Source organism: Vipera ursinii (assembly GCF_947247035.1).
Source record: "Vipera ursinii genome assembly, chromosome: 1".
NCBI classification, from domain to species: Eukaryota; Metazoa; Chordata; class Lepidosauria; order Squamata; family Viperidae; genus Vipera; species Vipera ursinii.
In genome coordinates, this window is record NC_139512.1 from 174,865,797 (window position 1) to 174,889,041 (window position 23,245).

At 37.7% G+C, this 23,245-nt stretch overlaps 1 protein-coding gene across 1 annotated transcript in view; it reads left to right on the forward strand.

Moving 5' to 3' along the window:
• AOX1 (aldehyde oxidase 1) overlaps positions 1-22,597 on the forward strand; it is a 66,225-nt gene extending 43,628 nt beyond the window's left edge. Inside the window, exons 26-35 of the mRNA XM_083349983.1 lie at positions 5,120-5,347; positions 6,385-6,480; positions 7,300-7,428; positions 8,945-9,019; positions 9,784-9,836; positions 11,347-11,461; positions 14,800-14,865; positions 16,856-17,044; positions 19,502-19,669; positions 22,227-22,597. Of these exons, the coding sequence (XP_083206109.1) occupies positions 5,120-5,347; positions 6,385-6,480; positions 7,300-7,428; positions 8,945-9,019; positions 9,784-9,836; positions 11,347-11,461; positions 14,800-14,865; positions 16,856-17,044; positions 19,502-19,669; positions 22,227-22,280 (1,173 nt within the window). The 3' untranslated portion in view covers positions 22,281-22,597. The remainder of the gene's footprint in view (positions 1-5,119; positions 5,348-6,384; positions 6,481-7,299; positions 7,429-8,944; positions 9,020-9,783; positions 9,837-11,346; positions 11,462-14,799; positions 14,866-16,855; positions 17,045-19,501; positions 19,670-22,226) is intronic.
• The last annotated feature ends 648 nt before the right edge of the window (positions 22,598-23,245 follow it).

Consider the following 23,245-nt stretch of genomic DNA (forward strand, 5'->3'; position numbering starts at 1 on the left):
TTGTTTTTCTTGCAAGTTGCATTTTCTGTTTTTCTGTTAAGTTCTTTGTCAAAACTTTAGTCTTTTCTCTATTATCAGGTCTGCGACGTCTCCATATTGTTCTATTGTATCCAACAATTTCGTGCTTGTTTCCAAAGATTCTTCTAATATAAAAACCAAGCCATCTGCAAATGCTTGCAATTTGTATTTTCCACCTTTAATCTCTAATCCTTTAATCTCACAGTCTTGTCTAATATTTCTATTTAGTATTTCCAAGGTTAATATGAATAATAGTGGGGATAGGGGACATCCCTGTCTTGTGCCCTTTTTGATACTGAAATTTTCTGTATAGTCTCCATTTACAATTATTCTGGCAGTCTGTTTATCATAAATTGCATGAATTGCATTCATAAAGTTTTCCCCAAAGTCTATTTCAATGAGTTGCTGAAACATAAATTGCCAATTTAGATTATCAAATGCTTTTTGTGCATCAAGAAATATCAGCGCCACCTGTTTCCCTGGATGGGCTTCATAGTACTCTACATCCAAAATTGTTCTTAAGTTATTTTTATGTGTCTTTTTGGTTAAAAAAACCATTTTGATCTATATGTATAAATTCATTCAAAAGTTTCTTAGTTCTTTCTGCCATTATCAAAGCGAAGATTTTATAATCTACATTTAATAATGATATTGGTCTATAATTTTTTTATATGTGTCAAGTCTGTATCTTCTTTGGGTATTAAGGTAATATTAGCTTCAGTCCATGTCTTTGGTATTTTGGTTTCCAGGAGAATTTCATTGCAGAGATCTTTCAAGGTTGGAGTTAAGACAACTTGCAACGCAGTGTAAAATTCTGTAGGTAGTCCATCTGGCCCCAGAGTCTTATCTCTTTTTTTGCCTTTTTATAGCTTCTGTAATCTCCATCATTGATATTGGTTCATTTAATATATTGCGAATACTCTGGGGGACTTTTGGTAGGTTTGCTTTTTTTAAGTAATGCTGTATTTCTTCCTTAGAGACTTCCTTTGCCTTGTAAAGTGTCTCATAATATTCTTTAACAATTTTTTTCATTGCATCATTTTGAAACTGTATTTCTCCTTTTGTATCTTATAGTTTCTTTAACATTTTCTTTTCTTTTTATTTTTTCAGTCTATATGCTAACCATCTTCCCGGTTTATTAGCATTTTCAAGAAGTTCTGTTTGGCCCGTTTAATCTGTTGAGCCATTGATTCCATCTCAGCTAAGTTTAGTTTATGCTTTATTATTTCCATTTGTTTCTTGAGTGTTACTTTATCTGGATCTATTTGTAGATCTGACTCTAGGTTTCTAAGTCCCTCCCTCAAAGTTAATTGTAGTCGTTTCTTTTCTTTATTCTTCTTAGCAATATAAGTTATAGCCAGGCCTCTAAAGTATGCTTTAGCAGTGTCCCAAACATTTTGGAGTGATGTTTCTTCCTTCTTGTTTATTTTGAAGAAAAATTCCATTTCCTTTGTCGCTAGTTGTAGAAATTCTTTTTCCTTCAATATCAATTTGTTTAGAGACCATCTAGGTTTCTTCTTAACTCCTTTCCAAGTCATTTTTATTGGATTGTGGTCTGCCCAGTCATTAGTTTCAATTTCCGCCTCTTGAATCATCAATTTCAGGTCCAACAAAATCCATATCATGTCAATTCTTGACCATGATTTATGTCTATTTGAGTAAAATGTCATTTCTCTGGATTTTTCTCTCACCATATGTCTAAAATGCTGAATTGTTCTATCATTTTTGAAAATGCTCTACTTAACACATTTCCTCCTTTCCTTCCTTGCTTAGCACTTATATAGTCCAAAGTTCCATCCACTATTGCATTAAAATCTCCCATTGTACAGAAGTTTTGGTAGTTTAGATCTAATATTTTCTTGTGGAGTTCAAGATAAAATTGTTCTTGTTTGTCATTCGGTGCATATATTCCAATCATTAATATCTGCTTTTGGTCTATCATAATCTCCACCATTAAGATTCTCCCCTCTTCATCGGGGTAGATTTGTTTGGGAGTCATCTTTTCTTGATATAGAAAGCTACTCCTCTTTTCTTTTGAGATGCCGATGCAAAGAAAAGTTTGCCAATTTTTAGTTGCTCTAGAATTTTAATATGTTGCCTCTTAATATGCGTTTCTTGAAGACAAATTATATCCGTGTTTAATTTTTGTAAACGTGTAAAAAAATTTCTCCTTTTTGAGGGGGAGTTTAAACCATTAATATTTATTGATAGTATCCCAATCTCCTCCATCCTTTTCAATTATATCTAGGTCTTAATCTTCTAGTCGATCTTATCTGTCTCTGGTCTCTTGGTCTCGCGCCTTCTTCTGAATAGGAGGCTTTGGTCTCTTCCCTCGCTCCTTGGTCAGCCTCGCCTTCAACTGACATTTCCTCTTATTTTTTGGGTTATGGGGCATCTCTCTCCAGAGAGGCTCAATGACTATCAAAGAACCCCAGTGCTTTAACTGGTGTGTCCAATCTATATCTTTTCATATCCCAGAAAATTAAAATCCCTTCTGGAGTCATCCATCTAAAGTTCACTCCTTTTTCAACAAGCTTCTTAGTTAGAAATTGATACTCTCTTCGAGCCTCTCTTATCCTTCTGGGGATTCGCTTGAGAACCACAATTTCTTTTTCTTTGTATTTCAACGGTTTGTCTCTTACTTTTCTCAAAATCTCATGTCTTATAGCTCTCTTTAAAAATCTGACATGCACTTCCCTGGGCACGTTGTTTCTTCTGGAATAGCTTGAGTTGATACGATAAACCTGGTCGATTTCCCCTTCCATTTGTAGCTTCCCGAATCCTAATAGGTCTGCCAGCAGTTCTGTTATCAATTCTAGAAGATCCTCTTCCTTATCTTCTTGTATGTTTTGAAATCTTAAAAAATATGACACCTGCTGCATTTCTATAATCGCAAGAGAGTCTTCCAGTTCGCCATTTATCTGCATCAATTTTTGGTTTTCATCTTTCAGGCCTTTAATTTTCTGGTCAACCTCAGTTGACTTGTGTTCCATTTTTTGAATTCTTTTCTGATTTTCTAAAATCATCATTTGAAAATTTCCCATTTGAGCGTCTATATTGTTAATTTTTTTTATTTATTTTGTCTAAATCACTTTTCAACTCTTCGTGATTTTTAGTTGCTAAAGCATCAATATCATGAATTGCTTGTGAAATAGCTTGAGTATCCTTCTGTTGTGTATCAATCTTCTCCTGTTGTAACATTGCAGTTATTGGTTTCTGGTAGACTGGGCTTGCAGAAGTTGAAGCAGGAGAAGAAGAGCCTTTTTTCCAAGTTTAGATAGATTAGAAGGGCTCATCTTTTTCTTTCAGATGTATGATGCCTCAGTCAGATGAAAAAATTTGTAATCCAAAGAGCTCCTAATAATTAGCAGAAGCAGGCCATCAAAAGTAATAAAAAGGGTAAAAAATAAAGGGGACCAAAAAAGAAAGGGGTCCCAAACAAGTAAGAGAAAAAACAAGAAGAGTTTTATACCAAAGGAAAAGAGAAAAGAAAAAGGTAAAAGGGGCAGAATTCCCCTCTTTGGTCCTTGGACTTGGATGGCTATAAAACAGTTGATGTGACATTACTCTAAATGTTGCCGTAGCAACGATTTCCATTTCTCACAGTGTCCCAGATAAATATTCAGTTGGGAACATAAGGATTGTGAGAAACTCAGAGATTCAGCACAACTTCAGCTCCATCAGAGCACTTGGAATACTAGCTGTTATTTAGAACTGATGCCAATCCAATAAAATAGAGGAGGAGATCATCAGCTGAAAAGGAACCTCTGCACATGCGCTATTCTGTCCCTCCCCACATAGGCCAAGCATTCAGGCAGTGGGACACATTTTCTTTGCTTGACCATAACTGTGAAGGGAGAAAGAAATGTGCTATATTTCTCTTCGTACCGTATTTTTCTAAACGATCATTCCAAAATTGGCCATTAATCTGTTATGAAGAGTATTGCTATTTTCATAGCAATGGTCACTTCTACTGGAGACATCCCTACAGCTATCTTTGAGGAGGGTGAAAATTCACCACAGGAATACACAGGAAAGTTGTGTCCATGTTCTATTATAATATACTGCCCAATTTATACAAACCTTGCTGTTTACCATCAGTACTTTTCTTCCCATCTTTGCCACGAATGTCAAGGGGGGGATTTATAGGATTATGTTTAGGAAACATAATAAATAGCATTCTTATTGTCGTACAGAACACTCTGAACAGAACTATTTCAGACTCGAAATAATGTATCCTGAACACAGACAGAAAAGAGCCTGCCTAGGGCAGCATCTATGGGAAGACAGGGTAGGAGGTAAGGCCAAAGTATTGGGTAGACAGAGGTCTGTATATTCTGCAGAATTGCTAGCCTGCTTTCCACTTCTATTCATAGCACAAGATTTTGCCCTGTCTTCAATCTTTTGGGAAAGAGTTGTTGAGAAGGTGGTGAGATTACAATTACTGAGACTATAGGAAGAAATTATCTGGAGTCTTTTTAGGTCAGGACATAGTACTGAGACAGCATTGATTGTGCTTGTGGCAGAGTTGACATGGGAATAATAACAAGGTTGGGGATGGGGGGTGGGAGTCAAGTCCAAAGCTCCTGATTTGTGGGGTGCCACAGAGTTTGACCTTGTCGCTGCTCTTGTTTAATATCTACAGCGAGGGAGGTTTAGGGTAGGAATCATCAGTATAGTGATTATATTCAGCTGTACATCTGGACCCTGGCCAACCAAGCAATGCTGTCAAGATCTGGTCCTATCTCTGGAGACAGCGGAGGTTTGGACAGAAAGGACAGGCTCAAGCTGAGCACTAGCAGGACTGGCTGTGATTCTTGGACTGCCCAGTTCCAGGAAACATCTCCTCTGGGCTTGCACTATGCATTCACCCATTTGGAACTGGGGCATAACCTGATCGTCTTCCTGGACTTTCATTTCCTGCTCAAAGAACAGATGGCTGCTCTCGACTGCATCTTTGGACTGTGGTGATTTTTTTTTTAGCATACTAAAGGCATGGTAATTGTTATTAATACAGAATATATAAATGCACGTGCCAAGTTTTACATGATTTGTTAAAGATATGAAGCAACTAAAAGTATTTTCTGTGTCTCTGCTAAAGGTCAGGGAGATGAATTTATACAAAACTGTATCTGAAATGCCCTACAAAGAAAAAGTGGATGGCAGAAAACTGCTAGCATGTTGGAAAGAATGCTTGAAGAAGTCTGATTACTACATCAGAAAAGAAGCTGCTGAGGAATTTAATAAACAAAATTACTGGAAGAAGAAAGGAATTGCAATCATCCCCATGATATTTTCAGTTGGATATAATACCACATTTTACCACCAGGCAAGATGTTCACTTTTCAGAATGTGATCCTCCCCAAACCTCTTTTCTCCAAACTTCCAGTACCCGCCGCCCGCATATGATTGGATGTATGCCTTTTTTACAAATGAATATACCTAGGACTCAAATTTTTAGAATGGTTGCCAGTGTGTGTGTGTGTGTGTCTGTGTGTGTGTGTGTGTGTAATAAACTTCTTCGCATTTGTTTAGGAACAATATTACCTTCATTATACAGTTCTAATAAGGATTAATTTTCAATATTCAGAAATTTTAATTATTTGACAAATCTTGAATAATTGGTCAGTCCCATGTCATACCGAAAGGTAAATCTATAGAAATCATTTTGGTGACTTAAAGAGCATTTTTCCCCAGGTTCCAGCTTCAACCCTCATCCTCTCTGTGGGTACTTTTTCTGAGACTGTATTGAATTGTCACTGAAGTTGAAGACTACCTACATTGTAATTTTGAACAAAGTCATAACATTAAATAGAGTAATAGTAGTAAACTGATATATTGGAGATGCAAAGCAGAGCAATGTTTACTTCACTGTCCAAATAAAGCAAAGCTCTCAGAAGCTTTCCATCAGACCTCACCTACCACCAGGTGCAATCTGTATCTCATCATTTTAGACAGTTCTTTTTTAATCTTTGTTATTGTTAACCATCTTAAGAGTCAACCATGATTCCTGTTAACTACAAAGACAGATCTATGCAGTTTTCTTGGCAACATTTTGGAAATGGTTTGCTAACACCTTCTACCTAGGATTGAAAGAGAGCAACCCAGCTGATTTTCTTGCTCAAGGGAAGACTAGAACTCATGGTTTCCCACGCCCAAACAGACTTCCAACATGTATTACAACACTACAATATTATGCTCTGATTTTATCACTCATTTTATCCTTTTTTTAAAAAAACTGGTATGAGGAAGAATAGTTTGTTCCTAGGACAATTCTCCATACATTACTTATAACAAGATTTAATTTAAAAGATTAAAACTAACTTTTATTAAATAAATAAATAAATAGTTTTCTAATTTTTGTAGGCTGCTGCTTTGGTTCATATTTATGTAGATGGGTCAGTACTACTGTCCCACGGTGGAAGTGAACTTGGACAAGGACTTTATACCAAGATGTTACAGGTAATTAAGATTTAAAAATATCTAATATTCATAACTTGCATAAAGCCATCTTTCCAAATTGGGTGTCCTTTCCATGTGTTGAATTACAACCTCCATCATTTCTCTCCAGCATGTCCAATTCATCTGACAGGCAGTAGCTGGAGGTGGTGACTATAAACGGCCACACTCCTTAATGCCTGTCCGCAACATCTCTTTGCACTCTGTGGAAGGAGGGCACAAGTTGTCCCTGCAGGTTGCTTTTGCTCTTGACCCTTTTTCCAGAGGATCCCACAGGTGGCATAGAGATCTCATACTCCATAGCACTCGCCTGCCTGCACTCCGTAGTATCTCCCTACAGCCACTGTTTGCACTCTGTGGCACCCTCCAAATTGCCTGCACTCTGTGACTTCTGCCCATGGCAATGGCCTGCCAAACTCCATGGCATCCACCCATTCATACTCCTTAGCACCCACCTGTAGCTCTTCCCTCTCAACTTGCTTGCCTGGGATTTAGTTTTGAGGACCTCTTCCCATGTCGCAGTCACATGAGGTTCTCTCTTAACAACCCGCATGGTTCGCCACTAATGGAGGGCAGTGGGGACTGCCAAGACTGCCATTGCTAAGCAATGAGTTCACGTGATGTCACACTTTATGACCACGTTTAACAATTGAAATTCCAGTCCCAACTGCTGTCGTGACCCGAGGACTACCTGTACTTATGTCTTATAATAATAAATTATTTCAACAAAACTTTCCCTGTAGTAGTAATTGTAATTGTATTTTGGATTGTAACTCCAGGGAGATGACAAATGCTAATATTTTTCTTTTTTAAAACCAAAAGGTGGCTAGCCATGAATTAAAGATACCGCTATCTTATATACACCACTATGAAAGAACTACAGTCACAATACCGAATGCAATTGCTACAGCGGGATCAATCGGTGCAGATGTCAATGGGAAAGCAGTCCAGGTTAGATGCATAATTGGTGATGTTCTTTTCAATTATTTTGAAATGTAATGGAACAATGCTTCTGACATTAAAATCCACCTTTTTGGGAATGAGAGCCTTCTTTTTTCCCCAGCTGTTGTTAGATTTGAAAGATAGGGAGATGCTAAGCGATAAAACATCTGCAGTTAAAGGATCAGTTAGCAAAGGGAAAGGCCTACGCCTGCTGTGAGAGTAGGCAGTGATGAACTAGATGGGAAAATGTCCCAACCTGATATAGAACATTTGTCTTAAAAGAAATAGCTTGATGTCCCATTAAACTGTTTACATCTTTGGTTTTAAAAGCTGGGCACTGCCAGAAGTTGCCACCTTTTTCTAAAAAAGATCCTTCTGTTTTAACAGCTACTGTATATTACAATCACAGTGGAAGTTTCTTCTGCCGTTGCACAGAAACTGAGTTCACACATCACACTGAAGCATAAGTCATTTATTTGATTTTGACATGTGTGAGGCAGTATCTATGGGAGAACAGGGTGAGGAGAGGTTGATTAGATTTACATTCTACCTTTACTTCAAGATCTCTATGTGGCCACATAATGTTCCACCCTTTTAATTTTTTTTCTCACAGTAAGAATACTCTATTTCTGTGAAGTAGGTTGGGCTGAACGTGCTTGGTCTAAAATTACCCAATCAGTTTCCATGTCTTAGAATGAGCTAGAAGCAGTGTCTCCTTAGTGCTACTCTAAAACATCACCAACATATAACTGCAAATAGGAAAAAAATAATTGTTATTTTATAGATCATACCAACTGATGACTTACTGCAATATATGAAGCTAATAAATAAATTCCCATGCTTCCACTGCCTGTTTTTAGCCGGATGGTATGCAGGAGATCTCAAATTCATGCTTTAGTGTCTTAATAAAAGCATCAGATATTATCTGATCAAATATTTAAGATGCTAGAGCATTATTAATAAAAAATAGAGTAGTTTTCACTAAATAGAGCATATTTGTCCTTTCCAAAAGGAGAAGGGATTGAGCTATAATGCCTGTAATATCCAAACAGGCCTGGACTAAGGATTGCAGAAAGCTGACAGAAAAGTTTGGGAATGAAAGGATCTGCTTGGGAAAGATGTAATAGACAATACTGGGCCAGAGAAATTCGTTCTGACTTAGTGTAAAATAGCATCTTCATTCCGCTGCTCCAGTTGCAGAAAAGCAATTGAAGACCAGTTATGCTTGCTTTCAGAAATAATTATACAGCCTTATTATTTCTTTCCTCATAACACATTCTGGCATGTGAGCATCTGTGATGCTAGGAGAAGTTTGAACAAAATTGTATTTTTGGTTAAGAAACAGTCCTTCAATTATTCATGTCATAAAGGTGAACATTAAAAATGCCCCAACTCTTGCAAAAAAAAATGGCAATCCCACCATGCAATAATTAAATGTGCCTTTTAAATCTCGATAACATCTTAACAATAAAGTATATTCTTTGGGACTAATTTTTCCTGTTTTGTTTGGAATCACCTTCTACAGAATGCTTGTCAAATTCTAAGGAAGCGCCTTGAACCAATCATTAAAAAAAATCCTAAAGGAAAGTGGGAAGACTGGGTAGGTCTCATTTATATTTTTAAAACAGAATAATTGTAATTTAATCGTACTAGTAGCACATCTTCAGGAGAACAGCTATTACATTAACTTCAACTATAAATACAAAAGCAGTACACTAGTTAAAGTGAACACTATGTCAAAATAGTCAGCAATTCTCAATTTATCCTAACAGGGAGCATTGCTGATATGTGGCACTTCTTGGTACTACTGAGCTTTGGATATATAAAGTTACCTAATTTCAGCAATGAATTCATTTTGGTGACATCTGAGCTTTACATTGTGTTCTGTGCACAATGGGGTCTCTTAGGATAAGATAAGATAACCAACTCAGCATCCTTTGGAAATAGTCCTTTCCCTTTTTAAAGAACATTTTGTGACAAGATAAAAAAAGAGTAAAACTATGAGTATACTCAAGAATATTAGAAGTGGAAAATGTGTGGAGCACTCTTAAAACTAATCTTTGAGGCAAGGGGGCAGCTTCATGCAAATGTATCTAGAAGCTTCTTCTAAACACAGAATTTCCAGTCCTAAAATTCCATGATATGGAACCAGTGAAGTTGCTTGGTGTCAGCAAAGATATATTTCTGGGAAAGTAATCCTAGATGTACAAGCAAATAGCAAATTCAACATGATTTTTTCCTCATCTCTCTTATGCAGAGGAGGAAGGCTGATCTTTAATGACCCCCATTTTGGTTTTGTTTTATGCACAAATGCATTTTTGTCAATATTACAAATATTGCTACTTAGCAATTTACCATTTTCAGATTAAAGCTGCCTACGAGGAAAGCATCAGCCTCTCTGCTACTGGCTTCTTCAAGTAAGCAATTTGTTCCCAATTCCTAAATGGCTTTATTTTAAATATCAAAGGTGATAAGTTGGGACTTAGTGGGAATTTCATGTCCTGAATATCATTCCAGTCTGTGGAGGGCATTTGGTTTTTCTTGCCTAAATGTAGAATTTTACTTTTCTTACCACTGGATTTCATTTTGTTAGATAGGACCCAATGTTCACATCTCTCAAGATCTTCTGTATCTTGAGCCTGTCTTTTGGAGCATTGGCTATTCCTGCCAGCTTGGTGTCGTCTGCAAATTTGATGAGTTCTGCTTCGTTCCCCTTCTTTCCCCTCATCTAAATCATTGGTGAAGATATTGAAGAGTACTGGGCCTAAGATAGAGCTTTGGGGTACCCCATTGCATACTTCCCTCCATGTAGATGCAGTTTCATTAAGAACTACACGTTGAGTGCAGTTGGTCAGTCAGTTACAAATTCTTTGTTTTTTTTACATTGTCAAGCAACCACACTTCTTTTGCATGCAAACAGCCCTGCTTCCTGTCTACCTGAGCAATACAATGTGACATACAGATGTTTCTATCTGACCTTCTCTGCTGAAGGGTGAAAAGAGTTGATGGTCAAGTATATTCAGACAGCGTTCAATTGCACAACAACTTTAGACTAATCAGCCAATAGAACTCTTAAGAACTTTAACCCAGTTACAGATCCATGGGATGATGAAAAGAGCCTCCCCCCAAATTGCATTACTTTTGGACGTTGGGTGTCCCCTGGGCTTTTTACTGGCAAATCCTTTCAAATCTGAAGCACCTTTCAGTTAGCTTTGCTGGTGCTTCTGACATGAATACGGACAGAACAGATCCCTGCTGAAGGGATGAATCAACCTATTACCTTTCTTACCACACCCTGCACATGCATAATCAGATTAATTACAAAAAGAGTCATTGGGCAGTGATGCACAAGAGACCATGATTGGGAGTGATAATGAGGTCAGAAAATGTAATGCCTGTATAAACTTTATCCTTACTTAAGGAAAGGTTGATAGTGCTTTAATTCTCTGGAAAGGTACAGAGAAACAGAAGGGAAGGACTTCTTTCTGGTATTGTCTTGTTCAATGTGAATGTTTTACAATAAGCCAACAGGTGAGGTTCAAAAACTATATTGGGATTGGGAAAAGTTACTGACAGACTCAAAGAGAGACTATCATTTTGGAACAGCTCGGTGCAATAGAATGTTGGACAAAAACTGTAATATTTATTTGAGTCACAAACTCAGGCAGTTCAGAAGTTATCCAAATTCTAGGTATCATTTGAACCCCTACATTAGGAATGACTATTGTCATTAGTTTTTCTCTCTAGCAATCAATTTCCAGTTGTTATTTTCTACTAAAACAGGGGACCTTCTTCATCTCAGCACAGATCCTTTTTAAAATTTCTTTCAGAATATCTTAATAATTTGGTCCTTTCACATGTTTTGTGCATGTCTATTTGAAAAGACATCTAAAGAAAACACTCTCATTTTTCCCCCTTTTCCATCAGAGGTTATGTTGTCTATATGGACTGGGAGAAAGGAGAAGGTCACGCATTTCCATATTTTGTTTTTGCTGCAGCATGTTCTGAAGTTGAGATTGACTGCCTCACTGGTGACCATAAGGTAAGTCCAGTCCAAAAGTGGACCATATTCTCCACTTTTCTGCTCAACCATGGGATAGCTTATGGGGTGATTAAGTGACCCTCCCGCCTTTTAGATTTGGATGATGAGCAATTGTTGTGCTGAAGCAACACGCAACCACCCAACATTTTGAAGGATAAACATAGAGAGATTGTAATATGTATCAGCAAATATTTAAAAGGTATAAACAATTGACCACTCAAGTTGGCAAACTTTAGCAACTATTGGCTCAATCAAATCAGAGCCTATTTAGATTGGACACTATTAAGTTCCAGGTCATCACCTGCAGATACAGGGGAAGCAGTAGTCTGAAATATCCAGGTTACGTCTGGTTGGGGAAATCTTTTATAGGGTATGTTGTTTGTAGTCAATACTTTAAAACAATCTTTGTAGAATTAGACAATGCTGCCAGAGGGTCCATAAAGCAGGAAGGGGAGCATATGTGGAACTGTATGTGGAAAGCTCCAAGTTCAGTCCTTGGCACAGACGATGTTAGGCAAAATGGGCAAATGTGCTAAGGCATCTTTTCAGGTGGTTTCTTAGCGGAAGACAGGAAATGATTGGGTGGCTGCGGGCCTGTATATAACATGAGTCAGGGGATGAAGATCCTCACTGGGTGGAATGTTAATGCAACTAGCGAAAAGGGTGATGTCCATAGACAAGACCAGTTTTCAGAGGGGAAGGAGAGGTCTACATTTGGGATGAACATGAGATGGTTGTTTTTTGAGTATGCTACATTTAGCATAGATCTTATGGCACAGTTTCCCATATGTCCCATCACACGATAATGGAAGATTGTCACTGTGAGAAAGAGCTTCAGAGAGTGCAAAAAGAGATTCTGCAGCTCTGTGCTGCCCTGTGTTAGGATGCCCATCTGCACACCATACAATGGCCTCTCCCCATCTGAAGCTAATAATGATCCCAATCACATCATAGAGCATACACCTTCTACTAAATATGGGCATAGCAGAGACAGCCAGGTAGAGACAGTGGGAGAGCCTGGCCTCATGTTGTGTAGGGCTTTATAAATGATAATTAGCACCTTGCATCACACCAGAAAGCCTACTGGAATCCAGTACAGCTTAAAAAGAAATGCCAAAGATTGCCCACACTGCTGCTTCCTGGAGCAGCTCGGCTTCCAGCCCCATGTACAGCAAGTGATAATAATCCAAACAGAAAGTAATTAAGATATGAGTCACTACGAGCAAGACCTTTCAGTCCAGAAATGGGTGCAATTGATGTACAAAACTGTGCAAAGGTCCCCCTAGTTACAGCTACTACCTGCTCTGTGAGGCACTGTAAGTGCAGTAGGAATCCAAATTTGCACACTGATTGGCGAAGTGCACCTCTGACAGAGTTAAAGATGAAAAATATCAGGAACTGAATGCGGGGGGGGGACTTAAAACTGAACCCCCACCCAGACCTTTACAATCTCCAGGCATCAGGAAAGGATCTTGACAACATTGCTTGGCTGGCTCAGGATGGGGTTGTAATAGGGTATTATTAGCATACTGATGATATGGCACCCAATGCCAGTGGATGATACCAGCTTCATGTAGATGTTAAATAGGGGTGGAGAGAATGCAGAGCCCTGAGACACCTCACAAAGCAGAGCTTTGTGTTAACTCTTCCTACCCTCCTAACACCAACTGGAAGCAGCTATAAAGAAAGGAGTAAAATCATCATACTATGATGACTTCCATTCCAATACCCTAAACCGGCATAGAAGGACACCATGATCAGTGACTAAATACCACTCAGAGATCAAGGATGGCCAGGATGGATGCACTTTTCCATACTGTGTCTCCAAGAGATCATCAATAAGCACAATAAGCACTACTGTTTTAGCACTATAATCAGGCCTGAATCCTGACTGAAAAGAGTTCAAATCATCTACGTACATCTTCCAGAGATCTTTGGAGTTTAAGCCAACCAATTCTCAATGACCTTCCTAAAAAGGAAAGATTGAACATTGAATAAAAGTTATCCAGATTCACAGTGTTCAGCAATGATCTCTTAAGGATACACACAACTATCTCCTTCAAGGTGGATGGAACCATCCCCTCCCACAGAGAAGCATTTAGCATTGCATGGACTCAATCACCTTCACTTCCCAGGAGACCTTAATCAACCAGGAGGGACAGGAATCCAGAACATAATTCACAGCTCTAAAGATTTTGTCTGCCTCATCTACCTCATCAAACGCTTCCCAGATCACCAATTGCCTCAGGCAATTCCTTGGGATCTGAAGAGCCAAATTCCAATTGTGAGACAAACTGAGCAACTTTGTCTGACATTTAACTATAATTGTTTTCATGGAAGCCCTGCAAAAGTTCCTGTGGCTCCTTCAGACTCAGGAGGAAAGAGGTTACTAGCCACCTCTCTGCAGATGCAATAGGGATGGAGAAATAATTGTTTCACTGTTTTTATTGCCAATCCTTAAGAAAGATTTTACCCATGTTTGGTCAAGTTCACTGTTCGTTTTCCTCCAGGGACACTGTAGAGTTTTCTTAGGCTATTTCATCACCAACACTCCTCTGAAAGCCTGGGGCCTTCTAGGATCTATGTGTCTGGAGAAACTGCATAGCACAATCTGATCCAAGGCCAAAATTGCCTTCATTCCAAACAGCATTTAGAGACTCAGTTGAATCATGCACCACAAGCCCAGGAACACTACAAGTTCCCTTTGGAACTCATTAGGATCTATTGGGTACTTGAGGCAGACTGTTCACATTGGCTCTGCTTCCCTGTGACACCAGAATCATCGAAAACCAGCAAGCAAAATCTGTCCATGACAAGGAATTGATAGTAACATTCCCCAACTCTAGATAACATTGCCACTGCTCCAAGGTACAAACCAAGCCTAATGCATGGCCTGATTTTAAGTTCAGTCAGAAATTACTTGGGTCAGGACCAGAGTTGTCATGAACTCCCAAGTGGTTTCTGAGGCTTTGCCCAAGAACAGCATTTGTTTTATGGTCTCAGCTTGGTGACGTTTTCTTGGACAGAATAAATCCTCTTAGAGTTATCAAATGCAGAAAAATATTGTGCTTGTACTCCTTTCTCCCCTAGCCTGTTCCTCTTAATAAAGTAGCTGACATATAACCATATTTAGAGGCTTTAGTCTAGGAGGACAAGTTCAAAGTTTCAATGACCTTCCAGACCAAAACCCCAAATATGCCTGCTGGAAAAATTTCCCCAAACTTTACGGTAGTAATATATTTGTCATTATAATATTATAGGCCTAAATGTCCACACCTGTTCATTTTTTTTCTTGAACTCCTATAAAATGTGTTAATGATAATTTATCTGTGCAACAGAACCTCCGAACTGACATTGTCATAGACGGTAGCTTCAGCATCAATCCAGGCATTGACATAGGGCAGGTATGTACTTTAAATTCCTACCTTATTGTAACTACAAGCAAACAAGCTTTCCTGAAAGATCAAAGAAATGAATCCCAGTTGCATATTATTGTTCAGATCCTTCCTTCCTTCCTTCCTTCCTTCCTTCCTTCCTTCCTTCCTTCCTTCCTTCCTTCCTTCCTTCCCTCCCTCCCTCCCTCCCTCCCTCCCTCCCTTCTTTCCCCCTTCCAGCCAGCAGGTAAGTGGCTGCTGTTAAATGGAAGAAGGAGCAAAGGATTGTGAGACTGGTTGGGAAACAGTCACACAATATTGAAAATAAAGATCAGGTGACTGCAACAGCAGCAGCCCTGCAGTGCAGCAGCCGCCAATAACACTTTCCCAAATTTCATTCCCTCAGGTGTCATGGGTTCTGGATTTTGGACACATTATGTAAATTAGCCCATTTGAGGTACCTTGTTGCCTTATACCATTTTGCTTGGTTAAAAGTCATGACAATGAGAGTTTTAATAGTAAATAGGTAGAAGTTGTGGTAAGTGAAAAGATAAATTAAATGAACACCGTATCATTTTCTTATCAATCCTAGACTGGATTAGATAGGCTGTAATAACTAAACAAGAAAGTGATGTTTTTGTATATCCATGCTGCAGAATTCAGTTTTCTCTTATTTATCACATTGCATTCTTATATATTAGATAATCTACACTGTTGAATTTTTTATTTTTGTATTGTTTCACATTTGAATATTAAGAAGCTTCCAGGCATCCTGATTATAGAGAGAAACAGTGCAAATCTGCATTAATTTTTAGTCTATCTTGGCATTTTTATTTCCAGATTGCTACAATAGTGCTGCTGTCCTACGATGTCACAATTAGTATACAAGGATGTGTTACTGCAAGACCTTATATTTGCATCTTTTTTCTTACTTTCTCTTTCCAATCAAACTACAGTATATGTGATCTGTCTCTGGGGGAAAAACTGAATTTAGGGAAGGAGGGCTGTAATTAGGGTAAAGGGCTTAAGATTATAGCAATGAAATATTCGCAAGAAGGATTCATGGATGTCTGATAAACTTGCAACAGAAGCAGTGCTTGGAAGAATAAAGAGTAGTAGCTGATTCATTCAGATGTATAGCTGAAAAAGATTGCGTTCAGAATCCCAAGCACCCATGGACTTCTCAGAATGGATGTTCGAGAAAGAGGTTCTCTTTATTCTTTACGACATAACATTCCATTCACATATCCTGTACATCATCTCAGTATGGGATAGGCTGCCGATAAATTTAATAAATAAATAAATAAATAAATAAATAAATAAATAAATAAATAAATAAATAAATAAATAAATAAATACATCTCCCTTCAGTAATGGTGAAATACTGTGATTGAATATAATGGGACATGGTAACAGACTTGTTGGAATGGAAAAGTGCAGAAGGGCAGGGGACCTAGAAGGCAATGCATGTCAATGCTTACTATTCTTTTAATTCAACATAAATGTTGCTTATGTGATGGAGTTGGAATATGATGGGGTAATAAAAGAATCCTAAGTGACAAATAAATGTATAAATAACAAGACACTTGCTAGGTGAATGTAAATTAAGAGTGGATGGCAGTTAAGACATAGAAAGCCAATATGTATTTTCTACATTTTGTGGAAAGATTCATAGGTCCAAAAATCCTGAGATAGGATGGAACCATTAAACAAGAACTGCAGACCAGCACATGCTGTACCGTGGAACTATCACATCAAGACATCATCTACCTTACCCTTGATTTTAGTGCATTCTCACAAGTCAACAGAAGTGTCCAATGACTAGATATCTCCAGGTTTAAGAAAATTGTCAGAGTTACTGCTCTGCAGAAGAACAAAAAAGATTATTTCTACAGCACTGGCCTATTCACATTAAGGGAAACAAATTTCCAAGGAAGTATGCTTAGTACTGCAAACTTAAGAAGTTATTTTCTTAGAAGAAATATATGCAAAACATAAAATGTGTATTTTATTTTCTCAGGTTGAAGGTGGCTTTATTCAAGGACTTGGACTTTATACATCAGAAGAAATAAAATTCTCCCCAGAAGGACAGCAGTATACATTGGGTCCTGACACATATAAGATACCGGGTGTTTGTGATATTCCAGAAGACCTTAGAACCTACTTGGTGCCAAACTCAACAAATCCAATTGCTATCTACTCCTCCAGGGTAAGCAAATAATATGGATTGTCCGGGGACTGTTGAAGTGAGGAGCACAACCCCAAGAAGAAAATGCCAGCTTATTTATTTAATGTTTATTTAACGATTGCTGCATGTCTACTTTACAAGAAAGAGGAGGTCTCGAAGTACGGGCAAGGAAATATTTCTATTGAAGTTAAGGGCTATAAAGCACGAAAACCAATAGATCAGATTTTGATGCCAGATTGTGAAAGCTAGGCAGGAGTTTGTCAATCTACTTATTATTAGGCAAATGGGCCTTTCAGGAAGGCAGCAGAGCCAAGATGTCCACTGTTAAAAGAAATGGAATGTTGAGTCATCAGGCTGATTGAGGATGGAACTTTGAGGATTCTTACTACCAGTATGTTGTTACTATGTTCCTACGGCTGCCCTTGGGTTGTATTATGAGCCGGTGAGAAGACTTCTTTAGTTAAGATGGAATTACAAGGGGGCTTTGTTTTGGGCCAGAGAGGGTCAATTTGAGTCTGATAGGCAAAGATATGACCTTGGTTTAACCCTGATCATGTCCAAAAGATGGAGGTTGGTGGGAAGAAGGATGCAGCCTCCATTTTGCTAGATTTATTTTCTCCACAAAAGGATAAAGAACAGCTTGCAGAGTGCTCCAGGTTTATGAATCACTTTTCCAGGAGGCATGATGATTATTTTATTTTATTGTAATAATTTGGATTTGCCCAAACACAGGACTCCAGGCAGTTTATGTCAATAAGATACAATAAAAATAACAGCACAAGCAACAACCCTTCAGTTAAACTCTGTATCATAAATTAATATTAAAAAAAACCATCAACATCAGATTTTTTTAAAAAAATTAAAAAATCAAGGACTTTTTCCAAGTCAAAATGATCTGGGCAGAACTCTTATAGACGGCTAACCCTACAGATGGACAGTAAGATTACATATTAATTTAGAAAGCAAGAACAGCAATATTAATCAAACAGGAAATTGTTAACCACTGGTCTCTATGAAAGTGAAATGTGTAGTGCTTCAGTCTAATAGCTGAGGCAACTTTTGATAGACTTTTGAAGATGGCATGGCTTCAACTGAAAACACATTAGATTTGGATGGTTCAGTAGTCTGACAATATGTAGTAAATCTTACATTTTTATAAAAATAGGAAAATAGGGCTAAGAAATAAAAATTGTTTGTAAACTATGCATCACAAGTAAAAATAAACAATTTCCTGAAAAGAAGTTTTGTTGTATAAAGCAATTACAGTTAAAACATTTATTGATGACCAAGAAAGAGGGGCTTGCATAATACTTACTAATTACTTAATATGTAAATTCAAATGCAAGGTTTCCATAAAAACTTCCTTGTTGCTTTCTGTGGAAACTGAATTTGTAATATCCTTTTAACTACATTTGTTGCTGTTCAGTCAATAAGTCTTGTCCGACTCTTCATAATCCCATGGATTGTAGCATGCCAGGCCCTCTTTTCCCCCACTGTCTCCTGGAGTCTGCCCAAACTCATGCCTACTGCATTGATGACACTATATAAAGCCATCTTATCCTCTGCCATTCCCTTCTCCATTTGCCTTCAATTTTTCCCAATATCAGGGAGTTTTCCAATGAGTCCTTTCTTCTCATTTGATGGCCAAAGTATTTGATGTTGAAAGAAAAATTTTCATCAGGGTCCTGTCCAAGCTGGGAATAAATAAAATGGAGGCTGCTTTAGAAAGGTTGTAGTTTATTGAAGAGCAAAGCCAAACAGAAACATGGCTCTGGGAAAGCTAACCACATGTTGCTGGGAGTGGTGGGTTTTTACACCTTCTTGGGCTTTTGAGGTTGTTTCCTGTTCCTGTTTGAGGCTTTGTTTTTCCTGTGTCAGTTACTTTGAATTGAGTTTGAGTGTGCCCTTTTGATATTGGTGGATTAATCCTATTATGTTGCCTGTCCTTAGAGTTTGGATGGGGGTAAGTAGATTTTAGGTGTCTTTGTCTTCCTAATCTCATCAGTTTCTCCTAGCTTCCTTTGCTCCAATCTTCCTGAATGGATTATTACATCTGCATTTCTAAAAGATGGTTTCTGCTGAGTTTCTGCTTGGGGCTATTAAGAAAAACTGGCCTTGCTTTTCTGCCTTTAAGATCCTTTGGGGAAATATATTCTGCCTTTTTAATATTCCCCAAAATATTTCTTTCTCTGGATTCTTCCCACATTGAGCTTCAGTATCTGTCATGTGTAATGTGTAGAAATTGATGCAATTTCTGCAAACTGTAATACACTTTCTGTATTTCCAGTTCACAAGGGGCTTAGGCTTTTGTACACTGAAAATATTCAGAATTTTAGGATGCTGTTATAAGAATAGGATGACTGGATCAGATTGCTAGCTGTGTGAAATTATTGTAATAGATAACTTAAATACTATTGTACAAGAATATTGCACCAATTATTTTTTTCCTTCCCTTTGGTTATTTTTATTTTTCTCCAGGGATTGGGAGAATCTGGAGTATTCCTTGGATCCTCCGTATTTTTTGCTATAAGAGACGCAATAGGTGCTGCACGGAAGGAAAGAGGATTAAACTCTGTTTTCACACTGGACAGTCCACTGAATGTAGAGAGGATTCGCATGGCCTGTGCTGATCACTTTACAGAGATGGTAAGACTTTGCCCTGTCATATTCTCTGTCTTTTGCATCTAACCTTCATTTCTACTTCAACTAGCAAGGCAAAGATTGTAAATGAAAGAGTATAAAGGCAGAGTCTGAAATGCTCAATACTGTTAAGATACTGTAAGTAAGGAAAAGTTAAAGCTGAGGGGGGGGGACAGAATAGTTGTTCCAGATTATCTACTCTGTACATGATGGTTTATTGTTGTAGCCAGAGAAGGTTCCCACCGGAGGAATGGGTTTGGAGACTGTCAGCTATCCCTGTTCTTGCAGCATTGCCTCTCAAGCTGCTCTTAAGCATCTTCTTTCTCTTCTTCCAGCAACTTTTCAGAAGCTATTAGGAAATGCAGATGGAAGAGGAATCACACACACACACACACACACACAGAGAGAGAGAGAGAGAGAGACAGAGACAGAGACAGAGACAGAGACAGAGACAAAGAGAGAGAGACAGACAGACACACACAATCCTTTCTCCCAGGACCCAGCACCTTCCCATCCCCATCCAGTCCTGTGAGCTGGCAAACTCAGGAAAGAACCACTTGGATTACTGGAACAATCTTGGTTGCTCATAGGATAATCTAACAGAAGCTTGAAAGCCTGCCAAAGGAATTCTTCCAGTCAATGATACCTAGCATAATTAAGCACAGTTAGTTTGAATCCCTTTTTCACATTCCCCCTCCGCCCTGAACTAAATAATCTTTTCTGACTGGTTCTCCTTCCTCCTCTGTGTTTCCAAAACCAGTTAGACATTTAATACCACTACCTGATGTGATTCAAGCTCTGTTACATTATTTTATTGTGATTTACTGTGTAAGCTGCAAAGCTTCTCCCATTTCTGAACCACCAATTTTTTTAATGATGGGGTATGAATGTGCACATACTGCACTTAAACAACATTCAGTATTTAAGATCTGGAAATCCAGCAAGATCAGGCTGCTCTTCTCAAGAATGTTTATTTCAGCAGTCAACACCCCCCTTTTAAACCAACAAAACATTTATATCAAATAACCACCACCCCAAATCTGAAGGGCACTAACCTTAACACTCTGCAAAGCACTTCTCACAGCAGTTTTGGAGGGCTGATCAAAAAAATACTATATGAGCTGAGACTGTGTCCCTATGGACACTAGTGAAACTATAGTACTGCATCTTCTATAAGGACTCACCGATTCAATTTATAACACCTTCCCTAATAAAATATCTGGGAAATACTGATCTTTTATGTGCAACTATTATTATTGGATCAGTACACAATAGTTTCTTTGAATGTGGCCAAATTTTGCTATGCTATATGTAAAATTAGACGAATTTTAACTGCCCACTGATAATCCACCACTAAACACAATATATTATTCTATCTGCCTTTTACTTTTGTTTTTTACTATTATTATTGCTTTTAATGCTTTTGTTTGTGGTGCTGGTCTGTGACTGTAATAAAGATTGATTGATTGAACGAGCCACCAATTCACTGATATCACTAATTTAAAATGTATTTTGCTATCCTTGCTTTCTATCATTCAGCTGTGTTAGGCACTCTGAATTTTAGTATTATGAGTTTGTCCAGGACCAACTCAAATGTTATGAGAGTTTCTGTGGAGTTTAATTTTGGTGTATTATTATGCAGTGCAATAAAAATATGCTGCTTTATTGCCCATTAAATGCGGAAAGTCATTTCATAACAAAATAATCGGATGCTTAAAAGGTGTTTCATAAATATTGTACACCACGAACTAGTATGTATGCAATTGTAACTTTACAGCTGCCTTCTTAAAACACTGACCTTCAGTTTAAAACAAAACAAAACTTCACTTGTTACTCTGCTCAAGTCAATCAGGTTCAGTGTTCATGAAATGATGGAACAATTCAAGGTTTTACAAAAGCAATTCAAGCTTTAACAAAAGATTCAGGAAATATATGGAGATATATAGAGTAAATCAGTAAACTAACCAAAAGCAAGTTTCAAATTTCCAAATATTTTGGGAATATTTAAGATTGCAAAGTAGCTAAAATAAAGCAAAATAAAATAATTTTGTTACAATAGCATTTATGGTATTGTTAGGCCCAGTGCTTTTTTTGTAAAAGAAAAAGTTGCCGGAACTCACACATGTCATACAACCCGCCTTGCCTACCCTACAAGGTTCCATCCAAAAAAGGTGCCGGAACTCCGTTCTGAGCGTTCTATGAGAAAAAAAGCCCTGGTTAGGCCTAAAACAACAGCAACCCAACAACTCCCAGCCTACTGATATGATGCACTGCTGTAGGAAACTCCCATGTGATTCAAATTGCAGCAATACACAGTGTTCCATCTTCTGCCCCATTTTTCTTTGATGGCTCTCAAGATTGGAGGAAAATGCTTCATGTAGAGTATTTTATTGGCTGTTAACGTTGCACATAACTGAAGCAGCCCACAATGGAGACCTGGTATGTTGTATTGTACCTTATCAAGCAAATATGTAGTCTAGAATGTTCACTATGATAATTATGTTTTAGTTCATACTAAACAATCCCATGCTTAAATAATTGTTTATGTTCCTTTCTTGTTTAGATTCCAAGAGACAAGCCTGGGACCTATAAACCTTGGGCTATCCAAGTGGATTAATCTTCTACTTGTTTTTCAATGAAATTGTGATTTACTTACCACATAATGTTGTACACGCCTTTTCAGAAATATATCATACAGTTTTCGATGGGACATACTCTCCAAATAAATGTTTATAGAACTGCATCCTTCATTGTCTGATGAGACAATAACATTGGAACCATGTTTAGGATACTGTTGGCCAAAGATGTTCAGTTTGATCTTTAGAATAATTTTCCAACCATTTATGACTAAATTTGGTGCACCGGACACATACCAGTTATCTGAATGAAACCAATAGTTTTAACAGCATATCTCTCTCTCTCTCTCTCTCTCTCTCTCTCTCTCTCTCTCTCTCTCTCTCTCTCCTCTCCCCCCCCCTCTCTTTCTGATATAGTCATTTAGTATTGCTTCTGATTTAAGGAATATACTGTAACTAAATGAGATGTAAAGAAAGATATTTTATGTATCTTTTCATTTTTCTTCCTTTTTATTATTATAAGCCACCTAGAGGAGCTCTAGAATATTTGCCTTGATAAATGAGAAATAAATGTAATTTCAATTTAACAAAATAAAATTAATTTACATACAGATGTATATTATAATAAATATTATAAATATTTTAATGCTATAAACTGTTGCTTATGAGATGTATACATCAACTCACCAATTGAATGAGTTGCTATAGTTGTAAAAGGCTCTAATTATTCAGGATAAGGTAGTCAATAATAGATTTAAACATTTTTAAATATTCAAATAAATATTCACCATGGACAATTTTATCTTGTGGGCAACTAAGCACGCTTATCAAGGGCATCATATATTAGAAATGAAAAGCAGCTATTAACAAAATTAGCGATGCAAGCAAGGCACTGGTGATTTCCAGTGGTATATTGGTCTGTAAGAAATCTGGTTATTTTCAACATAAATGTGACACTTTCCAATTGTTAAAAAAGCACTTGAAAAATAGCTGCATATTCTTTAAA